The 25,311-nt window shown below is 54.4% G+C and overlaps 2 protein-coding genes across 6 annotated transcripts in view; one reads left to right on the forward strand and one right to left on the reverse strand.

The window, feature by feature from the left end:
* Nucleotides 1-8,385, reverse strand: part of SLC37A3 (solute carrier family 37 member 3) — a 25,658-nt gene extending 17,273 nt beyond the window's left edge. The window contains exons 1-4 of one of the 3 annotated variants that reach the window (XM_029075286.2): nt 5,061-5,236; nt 4,765-4,922; nt 1,838-2,105; nt 863-1,055 (exon numbers count right to left, since the gene is read on the reverse strand). In XM_029075286.2, the coding sequence (XP_028931119.1) occupies nt 863-963 (101 nt within the window). In that variant the 5' untranslated portion in view covers nt 964-1,055; nt 1,838-2,105; nt 4,765-4,922; nt 5,061-5,236. Of the gene's footprint in view, nt 1-862; nt 1,056-1,837; nt 2,106-4,764; nt 5,237-8,346 lie in introns of those variants that run through there. The other 2 variants (XM_029075287.1, XM_039913459.1) reach the window with 2 other exon arrangements.
* RAB19 (RAB19, member RAS oncogene family) overlaps nt 1-19,470 on the forward strand; it is a 24,644-nt gene extending 5,174 nt beyond the window's left edge. Inside the window, exons 1-4 of one of the 3 annotated variants that reach the window (XM_029075291.1) lie at nt 13,325-13,406; nt 14,138-14,466; nt 16,849-17,032; nt 17,717-19,470. In XM_029075291.1, the coding sequence (XP_028931124.1) occupies nt 14,290-14,466; nt 16,849-17,032; nt 17,717-17,985 (630 nt within the window). In that variant the 5' untranslated portion in view covers nt 13,325-13,406; nt 14,138-14,289 and the 3' untranslated portion in view covers nt 17,986-19,470. Of the gene's footprint in view, nt 1-13,324; nt 13,422-14,137; nt 14,467-16,848; nt 17,033-17,716 lie in introns of those variants that run through there. The other 2 variants (XM_029075289.1, XM_029075290.1) reach the window with 2 other exon arrangements.
* The last annotated feature ends 5,841 nt before the right edge of the window (nt 19,471-25,311 follow it).

A 25,311-nucleotide genomic window follows, 5' to 3' on the forward strand; every position in this document is an offset into this window, starting at 1 on the left:
ACCCAAGTGGGTAAGAATAGTCATGTTGGTATTTATTAAGCCCCTACTACGCGCTAAATACCACGCTACCTGCTACTATAGATACAAGACAATCGGATCGGTCAGTCCCTGCCTCAAATGGCTCAGAGTCTAAGAGCGAAGAACAACAGGTACTGGCTCGCCATTTTACGGAATGTCCACAAGTGAAGTGACCTGCTCAAGGCGACGCGACAAGCAGGCGGTGGAACCGGAACTAGAGCTCGGGTCTTCTGGGTCCCAAGTCCGGGCTCTTTCCCTTAAGTCCTCTTGTCTCCCCGTCCTTATTATTATTATGGTATTTACTAAGCACTTTGTGCCAAGCACTGTACAGAGCCGGAGTGAATCCTTCCCAGAAGCCCCATCTGGGAGGGAGGGGGGCGGTCCCTAGTTCTTGCGGAAGGACGGGCCCCGTCTCGGGCAGAGCCGGGCTCTCTGCTAGACGGCTGGTGCCTCCTAGATGCTGCGCCGGCAGCGGCCGAAAGGAAGCGGGCCTGGGGCAGAGCTGTCCAGGTGGCGGGCAGGGGAGAGAGGCGGTGACAGAGTCTCAGACAGGAGGAAGCCGGGGACCCAGATCTGCTGGATCTGTGGCCGAATTGTACATTCCCAGCGCTCAGTACAGTGCTCTGCACATAGTAAGCGCTCAGTAATTACTACCGAATGAATGACGAATGAATGAATGAATCTGCTCCAGCTCCGGCAGGAAACGACTCCTCTAGGGAATCAGGAAGAGGTGCCCTCTGGTCCCGCCCGATCCTTCAGGGACACAACGGGCGATCGCTGCAACGACCTCACCCCACCCCAGACGCGGCCGCCTTCCCGATTCGCGGCCGGCCGCCCCGCCTACCTGAAGAAGGTGAGCAGGAACACGACGACGTGGTGGTGTGTGAATCCCGATCCTCGGGCCCCGCTGGGGGCCTGTCTCCGGAAGACCCGGGGCCACGCCATGCTCCCCCGGTCAGCCCGGCCCGCCTTTCGTCCGGAGGCTCGGCAGGTGACTCACATCATCTCTTCCGTCCCGGAAGTCTTCCCCCACAACCCTAAAAGACGACAACGGAAAATCGGACGGCAAGCCTCCGAAAGGCATTTTCCCGACTCACCCAAAATAATCCACCTGGGATTCAGAACCCCAGCGTGGCTCAGTGGAAAGAGCCCGGGCTTCGGAGTCAGTGGTCATGGGTTCGACTCCCGGCTCTGCCACTTGTCAGCTGTGTGACTGTGGGCAGGACACTTAACTTCTCTGTGCCTCAGTTTCCTCATCTGTAAAATGGGGATTAACTGTGAGCCTCACGTGGGACAACCTGATTACCCTCTATCTCCCCCAGCGCTTAGAACAGTGCTCGGCAACTAGTAAGCGCTTAACAAATACCAACATTATCATTATTATTATTAACCCCAAAAGCTCGCCCAACTACTTTCCGGGCCCGACACAGTATCGACGTGAGGAAGGTCGGCAGAACGTGCTAAGTCTACTGATAAGAAAAGAGTCATATCAAGGTCGGGGCGAGAATCATGTGGAACAGGGAGTTTGGGGCAAGAAGGATTGTAAACTTGTCCCTCCCTACTCTGCCTCATCCCATCCCGTCCCTCCCCTCGCTTTCCCGTGCGAGTTCCTGCTCTAGTCAAGGCCGAGGAACTGCTTCGTTCGGTCTCGTTTAAGCCCGGGGGAAATTTCGCAGGGAAAAGCCAGACACGCTCCCAGGGAGCCTGTCAGCCAGTCGATCATCTTTATTGAGCGCTTACTGTGTGCTCTGTACCCAGCACTTGAGAGAGTACGATATAACAGACACGTTCCCTGCCCACAACGAGCCGTCCTCCTTACTTCACGGCGGAGGGGCTCGGGCTACAGCCACCTGGCGACTTTGAATAACAGGAACATCAGGCGACGGAAGACCGTCCACCCGCTCCTTCGGCCACGGGGACTGCTCGCAAAAAGCTCCGAATCGATCCTACCCGAGCCGGTCCCTCGGGAAGAGCGGGCTGGACACCGGGACAGGGAGAGACCCGAGTCGGAAGCGCTTCACACGCAGGTTGAGTGAACACAGCCAACGTTTCGAATTTGGAAAGTCGTCAGCAGTCCCTGGGTGAGGCTGAAAAAAAAAATTAAAATTAATTACGTTGAATTAGAGAACTGGCTGGGGTCCCCTCCACCCCAAATCAAGGGTGCGAGCCGCACCGCCCGGAAGCTTAGGACCGAGAATCACTGTTCCGAGGAAACGGCTGGATGTAAGCACCCAAGGAATCACTTGGAGCATGCGCGAAGAATGCTACTGGAAGATCGTACGCCGGCACGGTGACCAGCACGGCCTGGTGGAAAGAGCCAGGGCCCGGGGGTCAGAGGATGTGGGTTTGAATCCCGGCTCTGTCACGTGTCTGCTGGGTGACCTTTGCTGTGCCTCGGTTTCCCTCATCTGTAAAATGGGCGTCGAGACTGTGCGTCCCATGTGGGACGGGGACTGTATCCAACCTGATGACCTGGTAGCTACCCCAGGGCTTCGAACAGTGCTTGGCGCAAAGCGAGCGCTTAACAAATACCACGCGTTATTAATAATGAATTCCAAATGTTCCCATTCACGCTCACGGCAGCACCCATTGCCGTGGTTGCTGGCAGGGGCCGTTCATTCGCTTTTCGCCCCGGAAAAGGGTGCTCGGAAAACTGCAAATACACCCTCGGCTTTCAGACTGTCTTCACGGAGTCCAGCGCATCAATTCCCCGACTTTAACCCTTGTGCCACGCAATCTCAGCGGCAGGCCCAGTTTCAGAGTGACTGATTCTCCTGACTAAAATTACCCGCACCGGGCAGGCTCCGGTAGGAGTTCGGGTAGCTGGGTTTTAAGAAAAGGATCAGGGTGGAAGGGGAGGAGCGGTAACAAACGGCTTAATGAGGGGCAGTCAGGCAATAAAGGACTCCCCCAGTGCAAGGATGGATTGAGCGGGAGATCTCGCCTGCCTGCTACTGTTCCCCAGGCGGGGGCCACGCTGGACAGGTCGGGGTCACGGATCCCGAATCCCAGCCTGAGGGGGGCTTTGGAGTCCGTGCACGGTTGGTCCTTACATCGAGCTTACTGTGTGCGGAGCACTGTACTAGGCGCTTGGGAGAGTACACAGTAACAGTAAACAGGTACATTCCCTGCCCACAACGAGCTTACAGTCTACAGGGGGAGAGAGACATTAATCTAAATAAAGATACGGACATAAGTGCTGGGAACAAAGGGAGCAATGGAAGGGAATGGGAGAAGGGGAAAGGAGGGCTTAGTCAGGGAAGGCCTCTTGGAGGAGGTGGGCCTTCCATAAGGCTTTGAAGTGGGGAGAGTCACTATCTGTCAGATGTCCGGACATCCTTAATTGTCCGTACGGTTATCTGAGGCCTGGGCTTTTCGGGAAAGGAGCCCCGCTGGCCAAAGGGTTTCCTCCTGACGGGTCTTCTTCCCCAGACTGGAGTCCAAAACAGCCCACGGGAAAAGTAGCAAACCTTCCCCAACTTTACTTCCGAAAGGCCAAAGGGCTAAAATGAGCTAATAACTGCGAGAGTGCTTTGGGAATAAAAGCCCTAGAGAAAAACCAAGATTTCCCCTCTGGGCTGGAAGCGCGTGGTGGGCGGGGAACGTGTCTGCCAATTCGGCTGTATCGTACTCTCTCACGAGTGCTTAGTAGAGTGCTCTGCACACACTAAGTGCTCAACAGATACCACTGATTGATTGATAACTGATAGTAGCATTTATCGAGGGCCCACTGGGTATGATGTGGCACTCTGGACTAAGACCTTGGGAAATCCAGAATAAGAGAGAGACACGGTCCCTGCCCGCAAAGAGCTAACGCTCTAATGGGGCTAATCTTTTCCTTCATAACCAGATTCCACTGTAATGAAGTGAAATTGGGCAAGTTCCAAATGACCAGAGAAAACTTTCTATTCACGGATCTTCTCGGCAAGTGTGTGTGCTCGGAAATAAGTACCTATTTCCTATCCCCGGTGTGAGCTCCATGCACAGAGACACATGAAGCTCAGCCTTTAGTGATGGGCATGGAACCCACGTAAATAGAAACCCCAAGGGCCATCAATCGCTCTGAAGAGTCGCTATTCCAGGCTCGCAAGTCTACCCCAGCTCTTTGCACCTTTCTCAGTCCAGTGTTCTGCAAAATCAGCTTACATATCGTCGATGGACTGGTACGTAGTAAGTGCTTAACAAAAACCACTGCAATGATCGTTCCATTTGACCGGGGTCACCTCTGGCTCCCGGGGAAGCCCGGAGAGATTGGGACCCGGAGCAAATCTGTGACTGAGTGGAGGACGGAGGGCATCTGAAGCAACGGGACCCTGGCCTCTCCCGCTTACGGTTCAGAGACGTGGTTGAAAGGAAGGAGGACGTGTTTTTTGTTTTTAAATGGCTTCTGTTAAGCGCTTACTTTGTGCCAGACTCTGTACTAAGTGCTGGGGCACAAGCAAGCTAATCAGGTTGGATCCAGTCCCCGTTCCACATGGGGCTCACAGTCTTAATCCCCATTTTCCAGATGAGGCCAGAGCAATGAAGCGACTCGCCCGAAGTCACACGGCAGGCAAGCGGAGGAACCGGGATTAGAACCCAGGTCCTTCTGACTCTCATGCCTGCACGCTTGCCCTTGGGCCACAATGTTTCTCGTAGCCCCAGTTGTTTTCTCTCTTCACAGCCCAGGCCACAGTGGCCTAGAGGTGGCTGGGAAGAAGATATAGCCTCACCTCCCGGGGCCCCTTTCCACCACCCAAATATTACCGCATATTTGAAGTCGGTAGCCACAGTTGCAAAGTCGTTCCTCCCTCCCCCTATCTTGAGGTTTCGGAAAGAGAATCCTTCCTTGCCTGCTTTGAATGGATATCTGCTTCCAAGTGGGGGGAACCTCTCAGATAAGCTTCCTAGGATGGGCTTGGAATCTGCAGGGATGGGAGAGACGGCAAAAGTCTTAAGTAATTCCGGGACAACTGCAGGAGGGGGGAAACCCACCATTTTATAAATGCCTTCAGGTGTCCAATGAAGAGCAAGAATTCTGTAACAGTGTGATTAGGCTATACCTTTTAAACCACCAGCCCACACTCAGACCGGATAGACCAGAATAAGACATTACAGGTTGCGGGATGCGGTGAATCCAAATTATTTATTCGATTTGTTGGATTCCTGTTTTCTTTCTTCTGAAGAGAAATGAAAGCCGCCATTCACAGGGTCCTCTGCTGGTTTCCTGTGACCAGTCAAAAATCGAGGATGATGAAGGGCAAGTGAGAAATCCCTCTGCGGGGGGGGGGGGGGGGAGAGCTTTCGGTATAGCCAGGAAAGAGAGGCTCAAACCCCGGAAACTTTGACACACACGACTCTCAAGCCCCAGTCCGGCCCCCGCTGACTTCCCTTTTCCCCGCTCCCCTAAACCCCCAGCCCTGACTTGATTTCCCCCTTCACTGCTCCTGAAAAGGAAGCAACTACATCGCATAAGGGCCTCTGTCTGGTCTCCCCAGATGCAGGAAACACCGGCCAGCATCCTCCTGTTCCCCTTAAAAGGGGAGATGTGGGAGATGCCCTCCCGCTTCGGACGAAGTAAAACAACTTTTTAAAGCAACAGGAAAACAAGCGCAGAGACATCGCTACTTGAACTGAGGTCTCCACAGGAGGCATCTAAATAACACAGAAGCTTCACAGAGTGCTCAGCACGCAGTAAATGTTCAGGCAAAACCACTGATTTCTATACATCCTCACGGGCACGCAGACCCAGAGAGGTATACAAATGCACCTGGACACAGAGAAACAGAAGCACTAAAGCAAATTACCTCATCTGTGAAACGGGGATTAAAACTGTGAGCCCCACGTGGGACAACCTGATTGCCTCGTATCCACCCCGGCGCTTAGAACAGTGCTCGGCACACAGTGAGCGTTTAACAAATACCATAATTATCTTACACACCCCGGCATGAAAACACACAAGACAAAGGTACAGCAACAAAAACAAATCAGAGAGCGAGGTGGGGGGGGAAGGCCCCAAAGACGACAGTGTCATCGACGAATGTCAAAACACCCAGGGGAAGTGGAAGTCTGCTTTGGGGCTCTCAGAAAAGCAGCCGGTGACTAATTTAATCCATCTGCTTTACACCGCAGACTATTAGCAAAACGAAGTATCTGAGGGAGATTTTTGTCGTCGGCTTAAGAGAGCCCATATTTGCCGGGGTCTTTCGGCACTAACGCCGTTCCGGCCCCATATTAACGCTTAATAAATGGTCGTTTGTGGAAAATAGTTTGTAAAGAATGCCCTATTGGAGGAGTGCTAATTAAAAACGGGGTTTTGAGATCGGCCACTTGTCAGCTGTGTGACTGTGGGCAAGTCACTTCACGTCTCTGTGCCTCAGTTACCTCATCTGTAAAATGGGGATTATCTGTGAGCCTCACGTGGGACAAACTGATTACCCTGTATCTGTCCCAGCGCTTAGAACAGTGCTCTGCACATAGTACGCGCTTAACAAATACCGACATTATTATTTCGACCCTATTGTTCGAGTACAAATCCCAGGGTTTCTTTCAAAATAATTTCCGAGTCTGCCCCCTAAAGCAGAATTAAGGATGGGGCTTGTGCCTGGGGCCACGGGTGCGGGTTGGTAGTCTAAAAAGAGAAGCAGCGTGGCTCGGTGGAAAGAGCCCGGGCCTGGAGTCAGAGGTCATGGATTCGAATCCCGGCTCCGCCGCTTGTCAGCTGTGTGACTGTGGGCAAGTCACTTCACTTCTCTGGGCCTCGGTGACCTCATCTATAAAACGGGGATGAAGACCGTGAGCCTCACCTGGGACAAGCTGACGACCCTGTATCTACCCCAGCGCTTACAACAGTGCTCTGCACATAGTAAGCGCTTAACAAATACCAACATTATTAAAATGAGCTTAAAATGTGCAGATGTGAGACAGAGAGAGGGGGGTGAGCAAGAGGTAGCAAGGCGGGGCACTGATTAGTATTTTATTTGCAAGCACCTGAAAACCACTGAGCAGGGAGAGTCATTCCCTAGCCTATAAAACACCAGTAAAATATCAGGTACGACTTCTCGGAGGCCTTTTTCCAGGGACTCAAAGCGTTTTAAAGCCCCTCTGGTAAACCTCCCTGTGGCTTGAGAGGCCGGGGCAAGTCGAAGCTGGAAGCGGGCTGGCGTCGGGGCCTGGCAGCCGGGACCTCGGGCTTCTCATCCCGGCTAAGCCACTTGCCCTGGCGTGGGAACGCGGGCAGGCCGCTCATCTTCTCTGTGCCTCGGTTTCCTCATCTGTAAAACGAGGATCGCGCACCCCCGCGTGGGGAAGGGGCTTGGGACCGACCCACCCCAGCTCTTGGCGCAGTGGTTGGCGCAGACACAGTAAGCGCTCGGTAAATACGATGGAACGAATGAACGATTTGGGAGCTTAAGCAACGCCACCATTATTCTTATGAGGTGAGCGGCTGGCATAGGCCCCCGGACTGGGGCGGATCCCCGGGTTGACGGGTTTCCCTCCCGCCCTGGGCCAGATCCCCGGGAATGAGGGATGGGCAAAATAGGAGCGGGGCTGAGTTGGAGGCCAGGGCTGCTTTCGGGGCCTGCCGGGCACACAAAGGGCAGCGCAGAGACGGGCACTGATGCCCAAGGGAGACAGGGGGGGGGGGCAGAGAAGAGGAGAGGGACAGAGATGTCCAGAGACGCAGAGAGGGGCAGAGACGAGGAGAAGGGCAGAGACGAGGTGAGGGGCAGAGACGCCCAGAGACGCAGAGAGGGGCAGAGAGGCCCAAAAGAGACAGGGAAAGAGGCAGAGACGCCCAAGAGAGACACGGGGAGGAGCAGAGACACCCAACAGAGACACGGGGAAGAGCAGAGATGCCCAGAGACACAGGGAGGGGCAGCGACGCCCAACAGAGACACGGGGAGGGGCAGAGAGGCCCAAAAGAGACAGGGAAAGGGGCAGAGACGCCCAGAGACACGGGGAGGGGCAGAGACGCCCAAGAGAGACACGGGGAGGCACAGAGACGCCCGACAGAGACGCGGGGAAGGGCAGAGAGGCCCAAAAGAGACACGGGGAAGGGCAGAGACGCCTAATAGAGACACGGGGGGGGGGCAGAGACGCCCAGAGACAGGGAAAAGGGCAGAGACGCCCGACAGAGACACAGGGAGGGGCAGAGACGCCCAAGAGAGACACGGGGAGGCGCAGAGACGCCCGCCAGAGACATGGAGAAGGGCAGAGACGCCCAAGGGAGACCCGGGGAGGGGCAGAGACGGCGGGGAAGGATGAGGCCTAGCCCCGTTTCGTCGACGGGCCGCAGCGTCCCGCACAGGCCCGCAGCCCCACCCGCCGCCCGCCGCCTCAGCTCACCTCAGCAGCGCGCGCTCCCGCTCCCGCGCGCGCCCGCCGCTTCCGCCCGCCACGTGACCCCCGCCGCCCCCCCCACCCGCTCACCGGAAGTGGCCCCGCCCGCCCCCTCCCTCCTCTCCCCTCCCTCCTCTCCCCTCCCTCCTCTCCCCTCCCCCTCCTCCTCCCTCCTCTCTCCTCTCCCCTCCCTCCTCTCCCCTCCCTCCTCTCCCCTCCCTCCTCCCCCCTCCCCCCTCCCTTCTCCCCTTCCCCTCTCCCCTCCCCCTCCCTTCTCCCCCTCCCCCTCCCTTCTCCCCCCTCCCCCCTCTCCCCCTCCCCCCCTCCCCCCTCCCCCTCCCCCCTCCCCTCCCTCCTCCCCCTCCCCTCCCTTCTCCCCCCTCCCCCTCCCTTCTCCCCCCTCCCCCTCCCCCCTCCCTCCTCCCTTCTCCCCCTCCCTTCTCCCCCTCCCCCTCCCTTCTCCCCCTCCCCCCTCCCCCTCCCTCCTCCCCCTACCTTCTCCCCCTCCCCCCCCCTCCCTCCTCCTCTTTTCATTCATTCATTCAATAGTAATAACGTTGATATTTGTTAAGCGCTTACTATGTGCAGGGCACTGTTCTAAGCGCTGGGGGAGATCCAGGGTCATCAGGTTGTCCCCTTTTCCCTCTGCTCCTCCACCTCTCCCTTCCCATCCCCACAGCACTGTACTCGTCCGCTCAACTGTATATATTTTCGTTACCCTATTTATTTTGTTAATGATTTGTACATCGCCTCGATTCTATTTAGTTGCCATCGGTTTTTACGAGATGTTCTTCCCCTTGACGCTGTTTAGTGCCATCGTTCTCGTCTGTCCGTCTCCCCCGATTAGACCGTAAGCCCGTCAAACGGCAGGGACCGTCTCTATCTGTTGCCGACTTGTTCATCCCAAGCGCTTAGTACAGTGCTCTGCACATAGTAAGCGCTCAATAAATACTATTGAATGAATGAATGAATGAAAAACGGGGATGAAGACCGTGAGCCCCAAGAGAGACAATCTGATGATCTTCTATCTACTCCAGCGTTTAGAACGGTGCTTGGCACAAAACGGGGTTGAAGACCGTGAGCCCCCCCAAAGGACAACCTGATCACCTTCTATCCACTCCAGCGCTTAGAACAGTGCTTGGCACAAAACGGGGATGAAGACCGTGAGCCTCACGAGGGACAACCTGATGACCTTCTATCTATTCCACTGCTTAGAACAGTGCTTGGCACAAAACAGGGATGGACTGGGAGCCCCACAAGGGACGACCTGATGACCTTATGTCTATTCCAGTGCTTAGAACAGTGCTTGGCTTAGAACAGTGCTTGGCACATAGTAAGCACTTAACCAATACCATTATCATTATTATGATTCCCTGCCCACGACGAGCTTATGGCCTCGTTGGGGAGGCAGACATTAAAACCGTCTCCTTTCAGCCAGTCAGTCCTATTTATTGGGCGCTTACTGTGTGCAGAACACTTTCCTGAGTGCTTGGGGACTACGATACAACAATAAACAGACACATTCCCTGCCCACGACGAGTTGACAGTCAGGAGACAGGAGCTTTTCTCCCGGTTTTCCGATCCCTATCAGATCCCCCTATCAGATCCCCATTGGGTCCGTCTAAATTCTATTCAGGCTAAAATACTTGTTGATCTCTTGGAAATTGTATTCAGTCTAAAATACTTGTTGATCTCTTGGGAGAGTACAAGAGAACCGGTAGACTTGATCCTTGCCCTCAAGGAGTTTACAGTCTAGCAGGCGAGGAAAATCGTGAAATAATACAGGCGGGAGGAAGAAGGAAGAAGTGGTGCTCAGGTAATAGGCCATGTAAGGTGTAAAATAATACAAGAAGGAAGAAGTAGCGCTTAGGTAATAGGCCATCTAAGATGTAAAATAATACAGGCAGGAGGAAGAAGGAAGAAGTAGTGTTTAGGTAATAGGCCATGTAAGGTGTAAAATAATACAAGTAGGAAAAAGTAGCGCTTAGGTAATAGGCCATGTAAGATGTAAAATAATACAGGCAGGAGGAAGAAGGAAGAAGTAGTGCTTAGGTAACAGGCCATGTAAGATGTCGAGAAGTGCTGCGGGCGGTTGGTGAGCACACCAATACTCGGGCAGGGCAAAAGGGCTTAAGTGGTCATTGTGGGGATCCAAGGGATCCATTCATTCAATCAATAGTATTTATTGAGCGCTTACTACGTGCAGAGCACTGTACTAAGCACTTGGAATATACAATTCAGCAATAAAGACCATCCCTGCCCAACGACGGACTTACAGTCCAATCGGGGGGAGACAGACGGACAAAACAAGACAACATAATCACGATAAGTAGAATCAAGGGGATGGACACCTCATTAACAAAATAGATAGGGTAATAAGGGATCCACATCAGGTGGGCGGGAGAAATCCCCAAGAATACCAAACCGGGTCCTTGCCCGCCGCAGGGTTTGGCTGAGGCCCGGGAGTTAGAAGGCCCCTTGCGGCCGGGATCCGTTTCTGTCCCCACCTCGGGTTTGGCAGCTCCTCGATCGCTCAGGAAGCCGGGCCTCTCTTTCCATGGCCTAATGGCCAGAGCACGAGTCAGAGGACGTGGGTCCTAAGCCCGGCTCCATCACTTGTCTGCTGTGTGATCTTAGGCAAAGTCACTTCACTTCTCTGTGCCTCAGTTACCTCATCTGTAAAATGGGGATGAAGACTGTGAGCCCCACATGGGACAACCTGATTCCCCTGTGTCTACCCCAGCGCTTAGAACAGTGCTCTGCACATAGTAAGCGCTTAACAAATACCAACATTATTATTATTATTATTCTCCGTGCCCCAGTTACCTCATCTGTAAAAAGATGATGACTGTGAGCCCCACGTGGGACTAGATTAGAACAGTGCTTGGCACATCATTATTATTATTGTTAAAAGCTGTCGAGTCATTTCCGAATCACAGCGACTCCATGGTTAATAATAATGATGGTGTTTGTTAAGCATTACTATGTGCCAAGCACTGTTCTGAGCGCTGCAAGGCAGTCCACTGTTCTAAGCACTGGGGTAAATACAAGGTATTCGGATTGTCCCACATGGGGCTCACAGTCTCAATCCCCATTTGAGATAACTGAGGCACAGGGAAGTTAAGTGACTTGCCTAAGGTCACACAGCAGATGAGTGGCGAAACCGGAATCGGAACCCATGACCTCCGACTCCCAAGCCCGTGCTCTGGCCAGTAGGCCATGCGTGGATATCCTTTCTCCAGAACGTCCTGTCCTCTGCCATGATCCAAAACCTTTCTAACGGTTCTTCCATTATGGTTGTTAATGATCTCTGTCCATCGAGCGGCCGGTCTGCCGCTTCCTCGTTTGCCCTGGACTTTTCCTAGCTTTAGTGTCTTCTCCGGAGAATTAATCCTCTTCATTATGTGCCCCAAATTCATTCAATTGCATTTATTGAACGCTTAGTGTTTGCTGTACTAAGCAAAATACGCTAATCTAAGTCATTTGGCCTTCCAAAGATCACTTTGGCTTAATTTGTTCTAAAATCCATTTGTTTGTTTTTCGGGCAGTCACGGTATTCACAAAAGCCTTCTCCAACACCACATTTCAAAAGAATCGATGTTGTTTCTATCCTGTCTTTTAATCATAATGATGATGATGGTACTTGTTAAGCGCTTACCACGTGCAAAGCACCGATCTAAGCTCTAATGTTTTCACTGTCCAGCTTTCGGATCCATACGTTGTCACTGGAAACACCATAGAATTCACCATTTGTATTTTTGTGGCACATAATAATAATAATAATAATGTTGGTATTTGTTAAGCGCTTACTATGTGCAGAGCACTCTTCTAAGCGCTGGGGTAGATACAGGGTAATCGGGTCGTCCCACCCGAGGGTCACAGTTGATCCCCATTTTCCAGATGAGGTCACTGAGGCCCAGAGAAGTGAAGTGACTTGCCCACAGTCACACAGCTGTCAAGTGGCAGAGCCGGGAGTCGAACCCATGACCTCTGACTCCGAAGCCCGGCCTCTTTCCACTGAGCCACGCTGCTTCCGCATGGCAAGGGCTTAACAAATACTGTCCTTATTCTTCTTCTTCTTCTTCTTCTTCTTGTTCTCCCGACCCGTCCTCAGTCCCTAGGCCTCTCTCCCAACTGCCAGTCTCCGGTCCTCAGCCGCCATCCCGCGGCCCTTCGGCTGCTAGTCCCCTCCCTTTGGCTTCCAGGCCCCACCCTTCTCGGCCTCTCAGACCCCGCCCCTCAGCCCCCCGATCCCCGCCCCCTCAGCCCCCCAATCCCCACCCCTTCAGCCCCCCAGTCTCCACCTGTCAGTTGTCCAGTCTCCATCCCCTCAGCCCCCCAACCCTCACCCCTCAGTTGTCCAGTCTCCACCCCTTCAGCCCCCCATCTCCACCCCTCAACCGTCCAGTCTCCCCCCCAGTTCTCCAATCCCCACCCCTCAGTCGTCCAATCTCCACCCCTCAGCCCCCCATCTCCACCCCTCAGCCCCCCAGTCTCCACCTCTCAGTTGTCCGGTCTCCACCCCCTCAGCCCCCCAATCCCCACCCTTCAGTTGTCCAGTCTCCACCCTTTCAGCCCCCCATCTCCACCCCTCAGATGTCCAGTCTCCACCCCCTCAGGCCCCCAACCCCCATCCCTCAGATGTCCAGTCTCCTCCCTCTCAGCCCCCCAACCCCCACCCCCTGAGCTGTCCAGTCTCCACCCCCTCAGCCCTCCAAACCCCTCCACCCGATCCGCCCTGTGTCCGGCCCATGTCGGGCCCCCGGCCCCCTGGGGGTCTCCAGTGATCCGCCGGGAGCCGGGGCCGGGGCTCTCACATGTCCTCCCCGCTTTCCCTGCTCTCTTTCCAACGCACCTGCAGCGTCAAAGCTCCTTCTCCCCGAGCCGGGCGGGGGCATGGGCACGGTCAAGGGCACGGGCAAGGTCACGGGCATGGGCGGGGGGGGGGGGGGCGGGGCGGGCCGTCCTTTCACTTTGTGAAACCTTCACCCGGACCGCAGCGAGACACCACGGGCAGAAGCCGGGAGAAGGCCCGGGGACGCAAAACCCTTCACCTGTTCCCCCAGGTGAGAGACGGACAGGTAAGCCACAGGTGAACCAGGAAGAGAAAGGCGCTCGGGGCGGGATGGAGAAGTCCCGGTGGGTGACAAGGGAGATGCTGGAAGCAGAAAAAGGCAGGCTCGGCCACTCGGTCCCCCGGGGGAAGGCAGGGAATATCAAGGCCACGATCTGGTTTTGAGGCGACCTTCCGTGGCGGGGAAAGACTCCCCAGAAAATATTTTGGTTCCAGTTTCAGATCGACGAGCTAATTGCTTTGTTTTGTATTTTCTTCCTGTTCATCCAGAGCAACGGGCTTCTTAGTCCACAGGTCTCAGTTTCTCTGCCTAGGTGAGAGGTGGGTCACCTCAGGGGTCCACCGGTGTTCAAACGGAAGAAGCGGCGGGTACTAGAGGGTAGAGGCCAGGCCTGGGAGTCAGAAGGACCTGCCTTCCAAACCCGGCTCCGCCACTCGTCTGCTGGGTCGCCTTGGGGTAGTCACTTCACTTCTCCGCACCTGTTACCTCAGCTGTAAAATGGGGATTAAGGCTGCGAGCCCCGTGTGGGACGTGGACTGCCCAGCCTGATGATCTTGTGTATCTTGCCCCAGTGCTCAGTACGAGGCCTGGCACATAGTAAGCGCTTAATGAATACCATCAAGAAGAAAAGAAGAGCCGACTGCTTATGGCTCCAGTTGCCGCTTTTACCCAGGTTTGTTTACCTGGAGTCTTCTAACTTCCCCGCTTTCTGCCCGTGACAGGTTGGCCCCTGCACCCGAGAGGCGGGCCAGAGCCTTCGCCGAAGTCGGACCGCGCCGTAGGCTGCCTCAACCTTCCCCGAGCTAGGGCCCGGTGGGCCCCGTGAGCCCGGTGGGCGAGGAGGGGACCGATTCGGTTTTCCGGCACCGCGGGGATGGCGGATGAAGCTTTCGATTACCTGTTTAAAGTAATCCTCATTGGGGACTCGAACGTGGGCAAGACGTGCGTGGTCCACCGCTTCATATCCGGGCTGTACACGGAGAAGCAGCAGAACACCATTGGCGTGGACTTCACCGTGCGCTCGCTGGACATCCAGGGCAAGAAGGTGAAGGTGAGAGAGCAAGCCCCGGGGATGATGATAATAATTGTGGTATTTGTGAAGCACTTACCGTGTGCCAGGCACCTTACTGAGCACCGGGGTGGACACAAGCAAATTGGGTTGAGCGCAGAACCCGTCCCACGTGGGGCTCACAGTCTCAATCCCCTCTTGACAGAGAAGTTTGGGTACTGGCCTAAGGTCATACAGGAGACGAGTGGCAGAGCCGGAATTAGAACCCAGTCCTTTAGACTCCCGGGCCCGTATTCTATTCACTAGGCCATATCGCTTCCTCTGTCACGGACACTCTTCCCAAATCTTTCTGCCAACACCCTGGGGCCAAAGGTGATGCATCCCAAGTTCCAAGGGGGGAGGAGGAATAGAATGGCTAACCTTCTCCTCTTCCCCCAGACCAGCCCTTCCACTCCGGCCTCCGCTCTGCTCAAGTCACATCTCCTCCAGGAGGCCTTCCCTGATTAAGCCCTCTTTTCCCCAGCTCTCTCTCCCTTCTGCATCGTCCGTGCACTTGGATCTCTGACCTTTGGGCGTTTGATATTTGCCCCACCCTCCACCCCACGGTACTTATGAACATATCTCTAAATTATATATTACAGATTATTTATATTGATGCTGATCTCTCCCTCTAGACTGTAAACTGCTCGTGGGCAGGGAACGTACCTGCCAACTGTGTCGTACGGTGCTCTCCCAGGCGCTTAGTACGATGCTCTGCACATAGTAAGCGCTCAATAAATACTGGCGACGAAGATGATGATACGCCAGATGATCCTGTGAGAATCTGCCTCAGCTTGGCCAGCAGGCAAACATTCCTAGAATCTCCTCTATTGTCCAGAGCTGATAAATATAATAACGATAATAATCATAATGATAATAAAATCACCGGGGTCGCTAAAGCAGAGCGGAGAGTTGTCCATTGGCTCTGGCTCGACAACTCAACTGGATTTTTTTGGCCCATAATGCAAAACAATGTGGCCTAGTGGAAGAAGCCCAGGCCTGGGGACCAGAATTCCTGGGTTCCACTCCCGACTCCCCCTCTTACCTGCTGTGTGACCTTAGACCAGTCACTTAACTGCTCTCTGCCCCACTTTCTTCAACTGTAAAATGGGAATGAAATATCTACTCTCCCTCCTACTTAGACAGTGACCCCATGTGGAACAGGGATGGGGTCCAACTCGATGATCTTGTATCTACCCCAAGCACTCAGAATAGTGCCTGAAACGTAGTAAGTGGTTAACAAATACCATTAAAAAATCAGTCATTAATGGTTTGTATTGATTGAGTGCTCCCTGTGTGCCGAGCACTGTACTGAGCTTTTGAAAGAGTACAGTGGAGTTGGCCCGATCCCAGCCCTCAAGGAGCTTCCGATCTAACGGGAAAGACAGATATTAAAATACTTCGCAGGTAGGGAGGATTCAACGGGCTTTGAACAAACGTGCTGTGCCTGGCACATCATTCATTCATTCAAAAGTATTTCATTCCTTCAATAGTATTTATTGAGCGCTTACTATGTGCAGAGCACTGTACTAAGCGCTTGGAATGTACAAATCGGTAACAGATAGAGACAGTCCCTGCCCTTTGACAGGCTTACATAATAAGCGCCCAACAAATGCCACTATTATTATTATTATAATTCTAGGAGTAAAGCATTTGGGCTGGGATATAGTGGGAGAGGAGGGAAGATAGGAGAAGGAGAAGCAGCGTGGCTCAGTGGAAAGAGCACGGGCTTTGGAGTCAGGGCTCATGAGTTCGAATCCCAGCTCTGCCACTTGTCGGCTGTGTGACTCTGGGTAAGTCACTTAACTTCTCTGTGCCTCAGTTCCCTCATCTGTAAAATGGGGATTAAGACTGTGAGCCCCACATGGGACAACCTGATTCCCCTATGTCTACCCCAGCGCTTAGAACAGTGCTCGGCACATAGTAAGCGCTTAACAAACACCAACATTATTATTATTATTATTATTAGGAGGGAGGGAGCTGATTGACAGCCAAAAAACTATTTGTGATGAGTTTCCGTTTGAAGCGGAGATGGATGAGCGGCCATAGGAGGGTTTGCCAGATTCTCCGCTGGGGGGGAATCAGGGAGGCAAATCGAGGCCGGGGGGGCGGTGGATAGATGGGGTAGGCGTGGGGAGAGGCAGGAAAAGAACGGTGAGCCGGGGACGGATGGAATGGGAAAGATTGGGAATAGGAGGCTCACCCGCCACTGCTGTGCCATCTTCTGCGGCTGCTGCCAGCCTCAGACCTGGGACGGGCCAGCCGGGGCAGGGGCGATGCCATCTGGGTGCCCGTGGTCGGGGGGGGGAGCAGAGCAGACGGGCAGGTGGCCAGCGGGAGACCGGGCTGCGCCCTCATCTCCTCCCCATTCCCCGTGCCGGGCAGATCCAGGTGTGGGACACCGCGGGCCAGGAACGGTTCCGGACCATCACCCAGAGCTATTACCGCAGCGCCCACGCCGCCATCATCGCCTACGACCTCACCCGGCGCTCGACCTTTGAGTCCATCCCTCACTGGATTCACGAGATGGAGAAATATGGAGCCGCCAACCTGGTCCTGATGCTCATTGGTAGTGTATCGCCGAGCCGCTTTGTCTTCGCGCGTCTGCGTTTCCTCCTGGGTAAATCATCGGATCGATCGATGGTACTTACTGAGTGCCGACCGTGTGCCAGAGCGCTGAACTAAGCTCTTGGGAGAGGACAATATTACCCCGATTTAGGAGGAGGGATGACTGTGTAGCGTTCAGTTTGACTCTCTAGGGACAGGGGCTGGAGCGGGATCCCAATCACTCAATCAGTTGTATCCAGGCCCAGAGATGAGGTGACTGAGACTTGGCCAAGGTCACACAGCAGATGAGTGGCAGAGCAGGGATTAGAACACATGACCTTGTGACTCCCAGGCCCAAGCTCTATCCACTACGCCACGAGTTTAGTACAGTGCCTGGCACATAACAAGCGCTTAACAGATACCATTAAAAAAAAAAGGGGAAATTCGTTCAGTTCATTCCGTCGAATTTATTAAGTGCTTACCTTGTGCAGAGCACTGTACTAAGCGCTTGGGAAGATACGATACGACAATAAACAGTGACAATCCCTGCCCACAACAAGCTCACTGTCTAGAGGGGGGAAGATCGATACAAATAAAGAGGCGTCAATACAAATAAATAAAATTCCAGATAAATACATGCTTGCCCGTTCCCCCACCACCCGTAATCAGAGCGTCAGACTCGACGGCAATCTTGTTGTGATTCCAGGGAACAAGTGCGATTTGTCGGAGAAGCGCCAGGTTTTGTTCGAAGACGCCTGCACCCTAGCCGAGAAGCACGGCCTCCTGGCCGTCCTGGAGACCTCCGCCAAGGAGTCCTGGAACGTCAACGAGGTCTTCACGCTGATGGCCCGAGAGCTGGTGGCCCGGAGCAACCTGCCGCATCCGTTCCGGGAGAGCCCGCGGGAGGGCCTGACCCTGGACTCCCGCCCGGTGCTCCTCACTCAGCTGGAGGAGGCCCAGCGCTGCGCTTGTTGACGCCCGGAGCCTCCTGTGCCCGATCCGGAGTGGGCTTGCCGAAGGAGCCCGCTCTGAGCCCGCTCCTGCGAGGCCCACGCTGGCCAGGGATCCGGTTCCTGCCGTCGGATCTCGTTCCTGGACGCAGAGCCGGGGAAGTTGGAAGTCGGGACACCGGGGCCTCCGGCCGCCCCCTGGATGCTCCTAGATTCCCAGCCTTCATATGACCGGCGAGAGAACCATCTGGAAGTTGTCCTTGGAAAATCCAGGAATGTCTGGGGCAGCTTAACGTACCACAGTCACGGGTATGGACACACAGCGCAGTCACACACATTCATATACACGCTCTGTCTCTTACACACACTCTTTCTCTCTTCAACGGCCAGGAGGGCCTGCACCTGCGGGGGCCGGGCAGCTGCTGCCGGATGTTTGAAAAGGGAACCTCACAACTCATCGTAGGACCACAAATCAGATGATGGGCTATTTAAAGAATTTCGTGGAGATTTGAAAATTGATCCTTTTAAATTTTTTTGCCCCATTTTTGCCCCCCCCCCGAGAAAAGTTGAAAGGGCAAATCTAGTGTCTACCCCAACCTGTCTGCCCCTCAGCCTTCTGCCACGGTTCTCTGCCCACGGCCGGGGCCGAGCTGGAGACAGAGAGGGGGGCCACCTTCAGGGATCCGGGACGGTGAGGGCGGCCCCTGGCTTTCCTCTGATTCTGCAGATTTTCGAGGCAGAAGACAGATGAAAGCCAACCGGTTTCTTTTCCAATCTGTGAAATTCTAAAAACATTCTGTAAAACTTTCCAAAACGGGGCAGGGAAAGGGTGAACCACCACAAGCATCAACAGCAGAAAACGATGGACGTCGTTTAGACTTTTGCCGAGCTCTTGGACCGCGGAGGGCAGGCCTGGAAATGCCTGGACTCCCGGGACGAAGATTCTGGGTCCCTCGGGATTCCTAAGGGGTTGGGGGACAGGTGGGTAGGGCTTTAACCGGACATTTTCGCCCCTCACCTCGAGAAAACCATAGAGGGAAAAGGGTTTCCCGCTGGTCCGTCGGGAGCTGTGATCACCTCCCTGTGTTTTGCGCGACCCCATCACGTCACACTGGTGCACGTGCCGCGTAATCTAATGACATCACGTGAGATTTTCTCCTCACCCGCCCTTTTGACCGAACCCCCGAGCGGCTCGGCTCCAAGACGTCGGCTTTCTCCCCTCTCTCAAATCCCTTTTCGCCCATTGCCGTTTTTGAGGAGGGCAGGGGTGAAGTCTCCATCTTTAGGTAGGGCGTCGGTGTTGCCATCTTTGAGAGAGGTCACGCGGCCGCCACCTTTACACAGAGCAGTGGTGCGGCCATTTTTGAGAAAAGCTGTGGGGACGCCGTATCTTAAAAGTCCCGTGTGACCACCTTCTGCTTCATCGGGCCCTATGTGGGCCGCCCTCTCTGGCTCAGTGGAAAGAGCCCGGGCTTGGGAGTCCAGAGGTCGTGGGTTCTAATGCCGACTCTGCCACTTGTCAGCTGGGTGACTTTGGGCGAGCCACTTCACTTCTCTGTGCCTCAGTTACCTCATCTGTAAAATGGGGGTGAAGACTGTGAGCCCCACGTGGGACAACCTGGTGACCTTGTATCTACCCCAGTGCTTAGAACGGTGCTTGGTGCATAGTAAGCGCTTAACAAATACCATCATAAAAAAAACCCAAGCCGAGTGCCTTATCTGAGGGCCTCAACCTCTCTCCTTCGCTGCCACGAGCTTCGAGCTGCCATTTTATTCCCTGGGGAAGCGAGCCGGGCTCTGCCCCAACACCCAAGTGGTACCAAAGCCCCGCCGGCGGCAGTACTGACCGAGCACTTAGTGAGGGCGGACTTGGACCAGACATTCGGAGAGCACCGATTGAAGACGTGACATCCGCCTTCAAGGAGCTTCCGGTCTGAGAGGGGGAGAGAGGCCGACCTGAGTTGGTGAAAAAATAAGTCAAAAATAAACCAAACCGTATAAGGTGATTCATGATTGCTGAAGAATTAATGGAGGGGGGCGGAGGGGGACGGTGAGGGGTGCTGCCAGAGGAGGGGGAAGGTTGGGAGGGTGGTTTGAGGAAAAGACCTGAAAAGCACCCGATCCGGGCCACACGCTGGGCACCGAGTGCCCCTCAGAGCTGCCTAAGAACATCTTGGCCAACGAACGGAGCGAATGTTTCCGAGCCTCATCACCCCCGGGATGCTCTACGCAACGTCAACCGTTCTCAACCGGGGCCGTGCTCGACGCAGCATCTCTGAGGATTCCAACTCTCACATCCTTCGGTGCCGGCCCAGGGGAGTCCTCCCAATGCCCAAATTTGGGGAGAATCCATCATCAGCGTAGCTCAGTGGAAAGAGCACGGGCTGGGGACTCAGAGGTCATGGGTTCAAATCCCAGCTCGGCTGCTCGTCAGCTGGGTGACTTTGGGCAAGTCACTTAACTTCTCTGTGCCTCAGTTCCCTCAACTGTAAAATGGGGATGAAGACTGTGAGCCCCATGTGGGACAACCCGATGACCTCGTATCCTCCCCAGCGCTTAGAACAGCGCTTTGCACATAGTAAGCGCTTAACAAATGCCATCATTATTATTATTAGTAGTATTTATTGAACACCTGTGTGAAAGACAGGGGACTGAGTGAGCATTTGAGAGAAGGCAGGCGAGATAAAGAGACGGGGTCCCTGCCTTCAGGGAATTTACAATCTAATGAGGAAAGACAGGCAGACACCAAATATTTCCAGTAGTGGAATCTGAAGAAGAATCCTAAAGTTGTTGATTATGGGGATATAGAAGGATGAATAGGTTCATTCATTCATTCAATAGTACTTATTGAGCGCTTACTATGTGCAGAGCACTGTACTAAGCGCTTGGGATGAACAAGTCGGCAACAGATAGAGACAGTCCCTGCCGTTTGACGGGCTCACAGTCTGATCGGGGGAGATGGACAGACAAGAACAATGGCAATAAATTAGCGTCAAGGGGAAGAACATCTCGTAAAAACAATGGCAACTAAATAGAATCAAGACGATGTACAATTCATTAACAAAATAAATAGGGTAACGGAAATATATACAGTCGAGCGGACGAGTACAGTGCTGTGGGGATGGGAAGGGAGAGGTGGAGGAGCAGAGGGAAAAGGGGAAAAAGAGGGTTTAGCTGCGGAGAGGTAAAGGGGGGGTGGCAGAGGGAGTAGAGGGGGAAGAGGAGCTCAGTCTGGGAAGGCCTCTTGGAGGAGGTGATTTTTAAGTAAGGTTTTGAAGAGGGAAAGAGAATCAGTTTGGCGGAGGTGAGGAGGGAGGGCGTTCCGGGACCGCGGGAGGACGTGGCCCGGGGGTCGACGGCGGGATAGGCGAGACCAGGGCACGGTGAGGAGGTGGGCGGCAGAGGAGCGGAGCGTGCGGGGTGGGCGGTAGAAAGAGAGAAGGGAGGAGAGGTAGGAAGGGGCGAGGTGATGGAGAGCCTCGAAGCCTAGAGTGAGGAGTTTTTGTTTGGAGCGGAGGTCGATAGGCAACCACTGGAGTTGTTTAAGAAGGGGAGTGACATGCCCAGATCGTCTCTGCGGGAAGATGAGCCGGGCAGCGGAGTGAAGAATAGACCGGAGCGGAGCGAGAGAGGAGGAAGGGAGGTCAGAGAGAAGGCTGACACGGTAGTCTAGCCGGGATATAACGAGAGCCTGTAGCAGTAAGGTAGCCATTTGGGTGGAGAGGAAAGGGCGGATCTTGGCGATACTGTATTGGTGAAACCGGCAGGTCTTGGTAACGGACAGGATGTGAGCCCTGTGAGGATCGGGGACTGTGCCTCACCCGATTATCTTGTATCCACCCCAGTGCTTAGTACAGTGCTTGGCACAGAGTAAGTGCTTAACAAAATATTATTATTAATTGTATTTCTTAATGGCATTATAAGTATTTTTGAAAAGAGGAAGTTAAGGTTCATCAAGAGAAGCCGAGTAGCCCAGTGGATAGAGCACAGGCCTGGGAGTCTGAAGGACCTGAGTTCTAATCCCAGCTCCACCATGCACCTGCTTGGTAACCTTGGTCAAGTCACTTAACTTCTCTTGTGCCTCAATTTCCTCATCTCTAAGATGGGGATTAGGACCGGGAGCCCCAGGTGGGACACGTTAGCTTGTACCTATCCCGGCGTATCCCGGCGTTCAGTCCAGTGCCTGGCACATAAAAAGAGGAATATACATAGGTAGTAGGAAGAGTGACCAGGACCATAAAGGTAGTTGTTGAAGGGATGGGACCTGAGAAGGAGGAAACTAATCAGGGAAGGCCTCCCGGAGGAGACGGGGCATTCCGAAGGGCTTCGAAGACTGGGAGAGCCGTGACCTGCCGGACGTGACGGGGAGAGGGGTTCCGGATCTGGAAAAACGGCAAGAGGTCAGAGGCAGAAGGGAGAAGCCCCATGTAGGACAGGCCCTGTGTCTGACTTGATAACCTTGTTTCTACCCCAGCGCTTAGCAGTACTTGGCGCACAGAAAGCTAATAGATACCACAGTGATCATGATTACAATTTTTATTTACAAGGCACAGCAAGAATTAATGGTATTTATTGAGCGCTTACTGCATGCAGAGCACTGTAATGATAACAACAACTGATGACGATGGCATTTAAGTGCTTACTATGTGCAAAGCGCCGATCTAAGCGCTGGGGAGGGGATACAAGGTGATCGGGTTGTCCCGCGTGGGGCTCACAGTCTTCAACCCCATTTTAGAGATGGGGTAACCGAGGCACAGGGGAGTTAAGTGACTTGCCCAAGCGGCTGGGCCGGGATTTGAACCCATGATCTCTGACTCCCAAGCCCGGGCTCTTTCCCCTGAGCCCCGCTGCTTCTCTAGACTTCTCTGCTTCACTGTACTAATCGCTTAGGAGAGTATAAAAGAGCTCGTAGGCACATTCACTGCCCACGGCGAATTTAGTCCAGAAGCGGGGGTGAGCGTGGCTTCTACCCCCTGCCTCCCTCCTGGGAATTCCCTCCCCCTTCAAGGCCAGCAGACCACGGCTCTCTTCAAAACCCTTCTGAGATCCCAACTCCAGGAGGCCTTCCTTGATGAATCCCTCCATTCCCCATCCTTTTCCCCCACCTACCACCGCTTCGGCCCTCCTGCGCCGCCCGAGTGTTTGAGGTTTCCCCCAGCCTTTCGGCCCGGTACCTATTGGAAAACTCTCTCGCCTCTCCTGTTTCACTGTCTGCCTTTCCCCCCACCCCGTCTCTCTTCCTCCCCACTGGATTGTAACTTCCTCGAGGGCAGGGATCCTGTCTACACCCCCAAGAGTATTCTCTCATCTGAAAACGGGGATTAGGCCTGTGAGCCCTACGTGGAACGGGGACGGTGTCCAACCTGATGGGGATAACTGTGGTGTTCATTAAGCGCTTACTATGTGCCGGGCACTGTAATAATAATAATGGTGGTATTTGTGAAGCGCTTACCATGTGCAAAGGACTGTTCTAAGCGCTGAGGGAGATACAGGGTGATCGGGTTGTTCCACGTGGGACTCACAGTCTTAATCCCCATTTTACAGATGAGGTAACTGAGGCCCAGAGAAGTAGCCTGCCCCAAGTCACACAGCTGACAAGTGGCGGAGCCGGGATTACTAAGCGCTGTACTAAGCGCTGTGGATCCAAGCAAATCGGGTTGGACACGGTCCTCGCCCCACTTGGGTGTCTCAGTCTTGATCCCCCTTTGACAGAGGAGGCAACTGAGGGCCAGAGAAGTGAAGGGATTTGCCCAAGGTGGCAAGTGGAGTGGCCAGGATTAGAACCTACATCCTCCCACCCCTTCCCCGACAGTGCTCAAGCACGTAGTCTTACACTCGGTTGCCTCCCCTCAACCTGTTATTTAAAGCCTGTCTCCCCCATTAGATTGAAGGCTGGGATGGGGCCCACGCTCCTGTGCTCACCACAGTGCTCTGCACACAGTAAGTGCTCAGTAAGTACAACCGATTGACGAACAGCGCCCGAGAGCCTCTCTCTGGAGGAAGCTACGGGAGAATGAAGACTCCGGGCGAGGGAGGGCCCCCGGCACCCAGAGGAATGCGGAGATCTCAACTGGCTCGGCCCAAGAATAAAGCAGACTAGTTGCTCCTGGTTTTCCACTGTTTATTTGGGAAAAGTGCTTCTTACAAAAGGGCAGCGATCTCGGCAACGTTTCCTGACTTACCGTCGGGGGGACGGGGAAACGGCGTGCGGGGCCGCGAGGGAGCCGGGGGCGGGGTCGCTGACCGGAGCCCAGGGCCCGGCTTCCTCGGGCATCGCTCGCGCTTCCCTCTGCTTTTGAGGGACAGCTGGGACTTGGACCTGCAAGTGGATGATTCTCTAGATCGAGCACCTGAGGAGAGGAGCCTCCCTGGCGTCTCCGGCCAGCTCGCGGCCGGAGCGGGGGTCCCAACTGTCTCGGGGGGAGCCGGGAGGTCGAGCGTTCACCCACCCGCGGCCAGGTTGAGAGAAGGGGCGGGACCGGCCCGAGTCGGGGCGGGAGGCTTGGGCCTCGGGGTAGGCAGACGCTGCTGGACTCTCCCTCACCCCGTTCTGATATTTCCAAAGACAGAGCGAGCCGGGCTTTGAGGACTCCTAAAAACCGAGTAGCCCCCCTGACCTAGAGTCCCTGGCTGCTCCCGCTAAACCCATTTCCCCGACCGCACCCTGGACTCCTCACACCTGGGCGGAGACGGCAGGCTCTCTCTCGCTCCCTCACCCACGCTTACCTCCGCACACCGAGCCTCCTGGCCCATGCGACCCAACTCTGCGTTTATTTGTATATACACCTAGAACGTTCTCCTCTCCCGTACACTTTCCTTTCGTGCTAGACACAGTAAAAACCCGCACACATTCGCACCTGGTTCTGGTTACACAGTAGTAATAGCATAAATGTGCAAGTAAACAAGAGACCAAAACCACAGATGAACACGTGGACGCGACAGGGTGGGGGGAGGCAGACGGGGAAGGGGGGGGCGGGGGGCCCGGCCAGAATCTCAAAAATCGATTCCAACTCCGCGGCGGCAAAAGGCTCTGACCACCAGTTCTGCTCCCCCCTGCCCCCGGCCCCCCCGAGACCGCCCCGCCACCCCCCCTCCCCGCCCTTATAAGTTTTGTATCTGGGCTCGTCGAGATGAGCGTGGAAGAACTGTAAACACTAACCCGGCACTGGGGCGACTCTCGGGGGAGGACAGAGATGACGATCATGCCGCCGCCCTAACCTAGCTGTCTGACAGTTAGATTCGTTTTTACAAAATACTAAGTTTAAGATTTATTGTAGTGCTTGTTTTTCTTTTTTTTTTTTTCCTTTTTCTCTTTTTTTCAAACAGAGGACACACACGCGCGCACACACAC

This window comes from Ornithorhynchus anatinus, chromosome 11 (assembly GCF_004115215.2).
Source record: "Ornithorhynchus anatinus isolate Pmale09 chromosome 11, mOrnAna1.pri.v4, whole genome shotgun sequence".
NCBI classification, from domain to species: Eukaryota; Metazoa; Chordata; class Mammalia; order Monotremata; family Ornithorhynchidae; genus Ornithorhynchus; species Ornithorhynchus anatinus.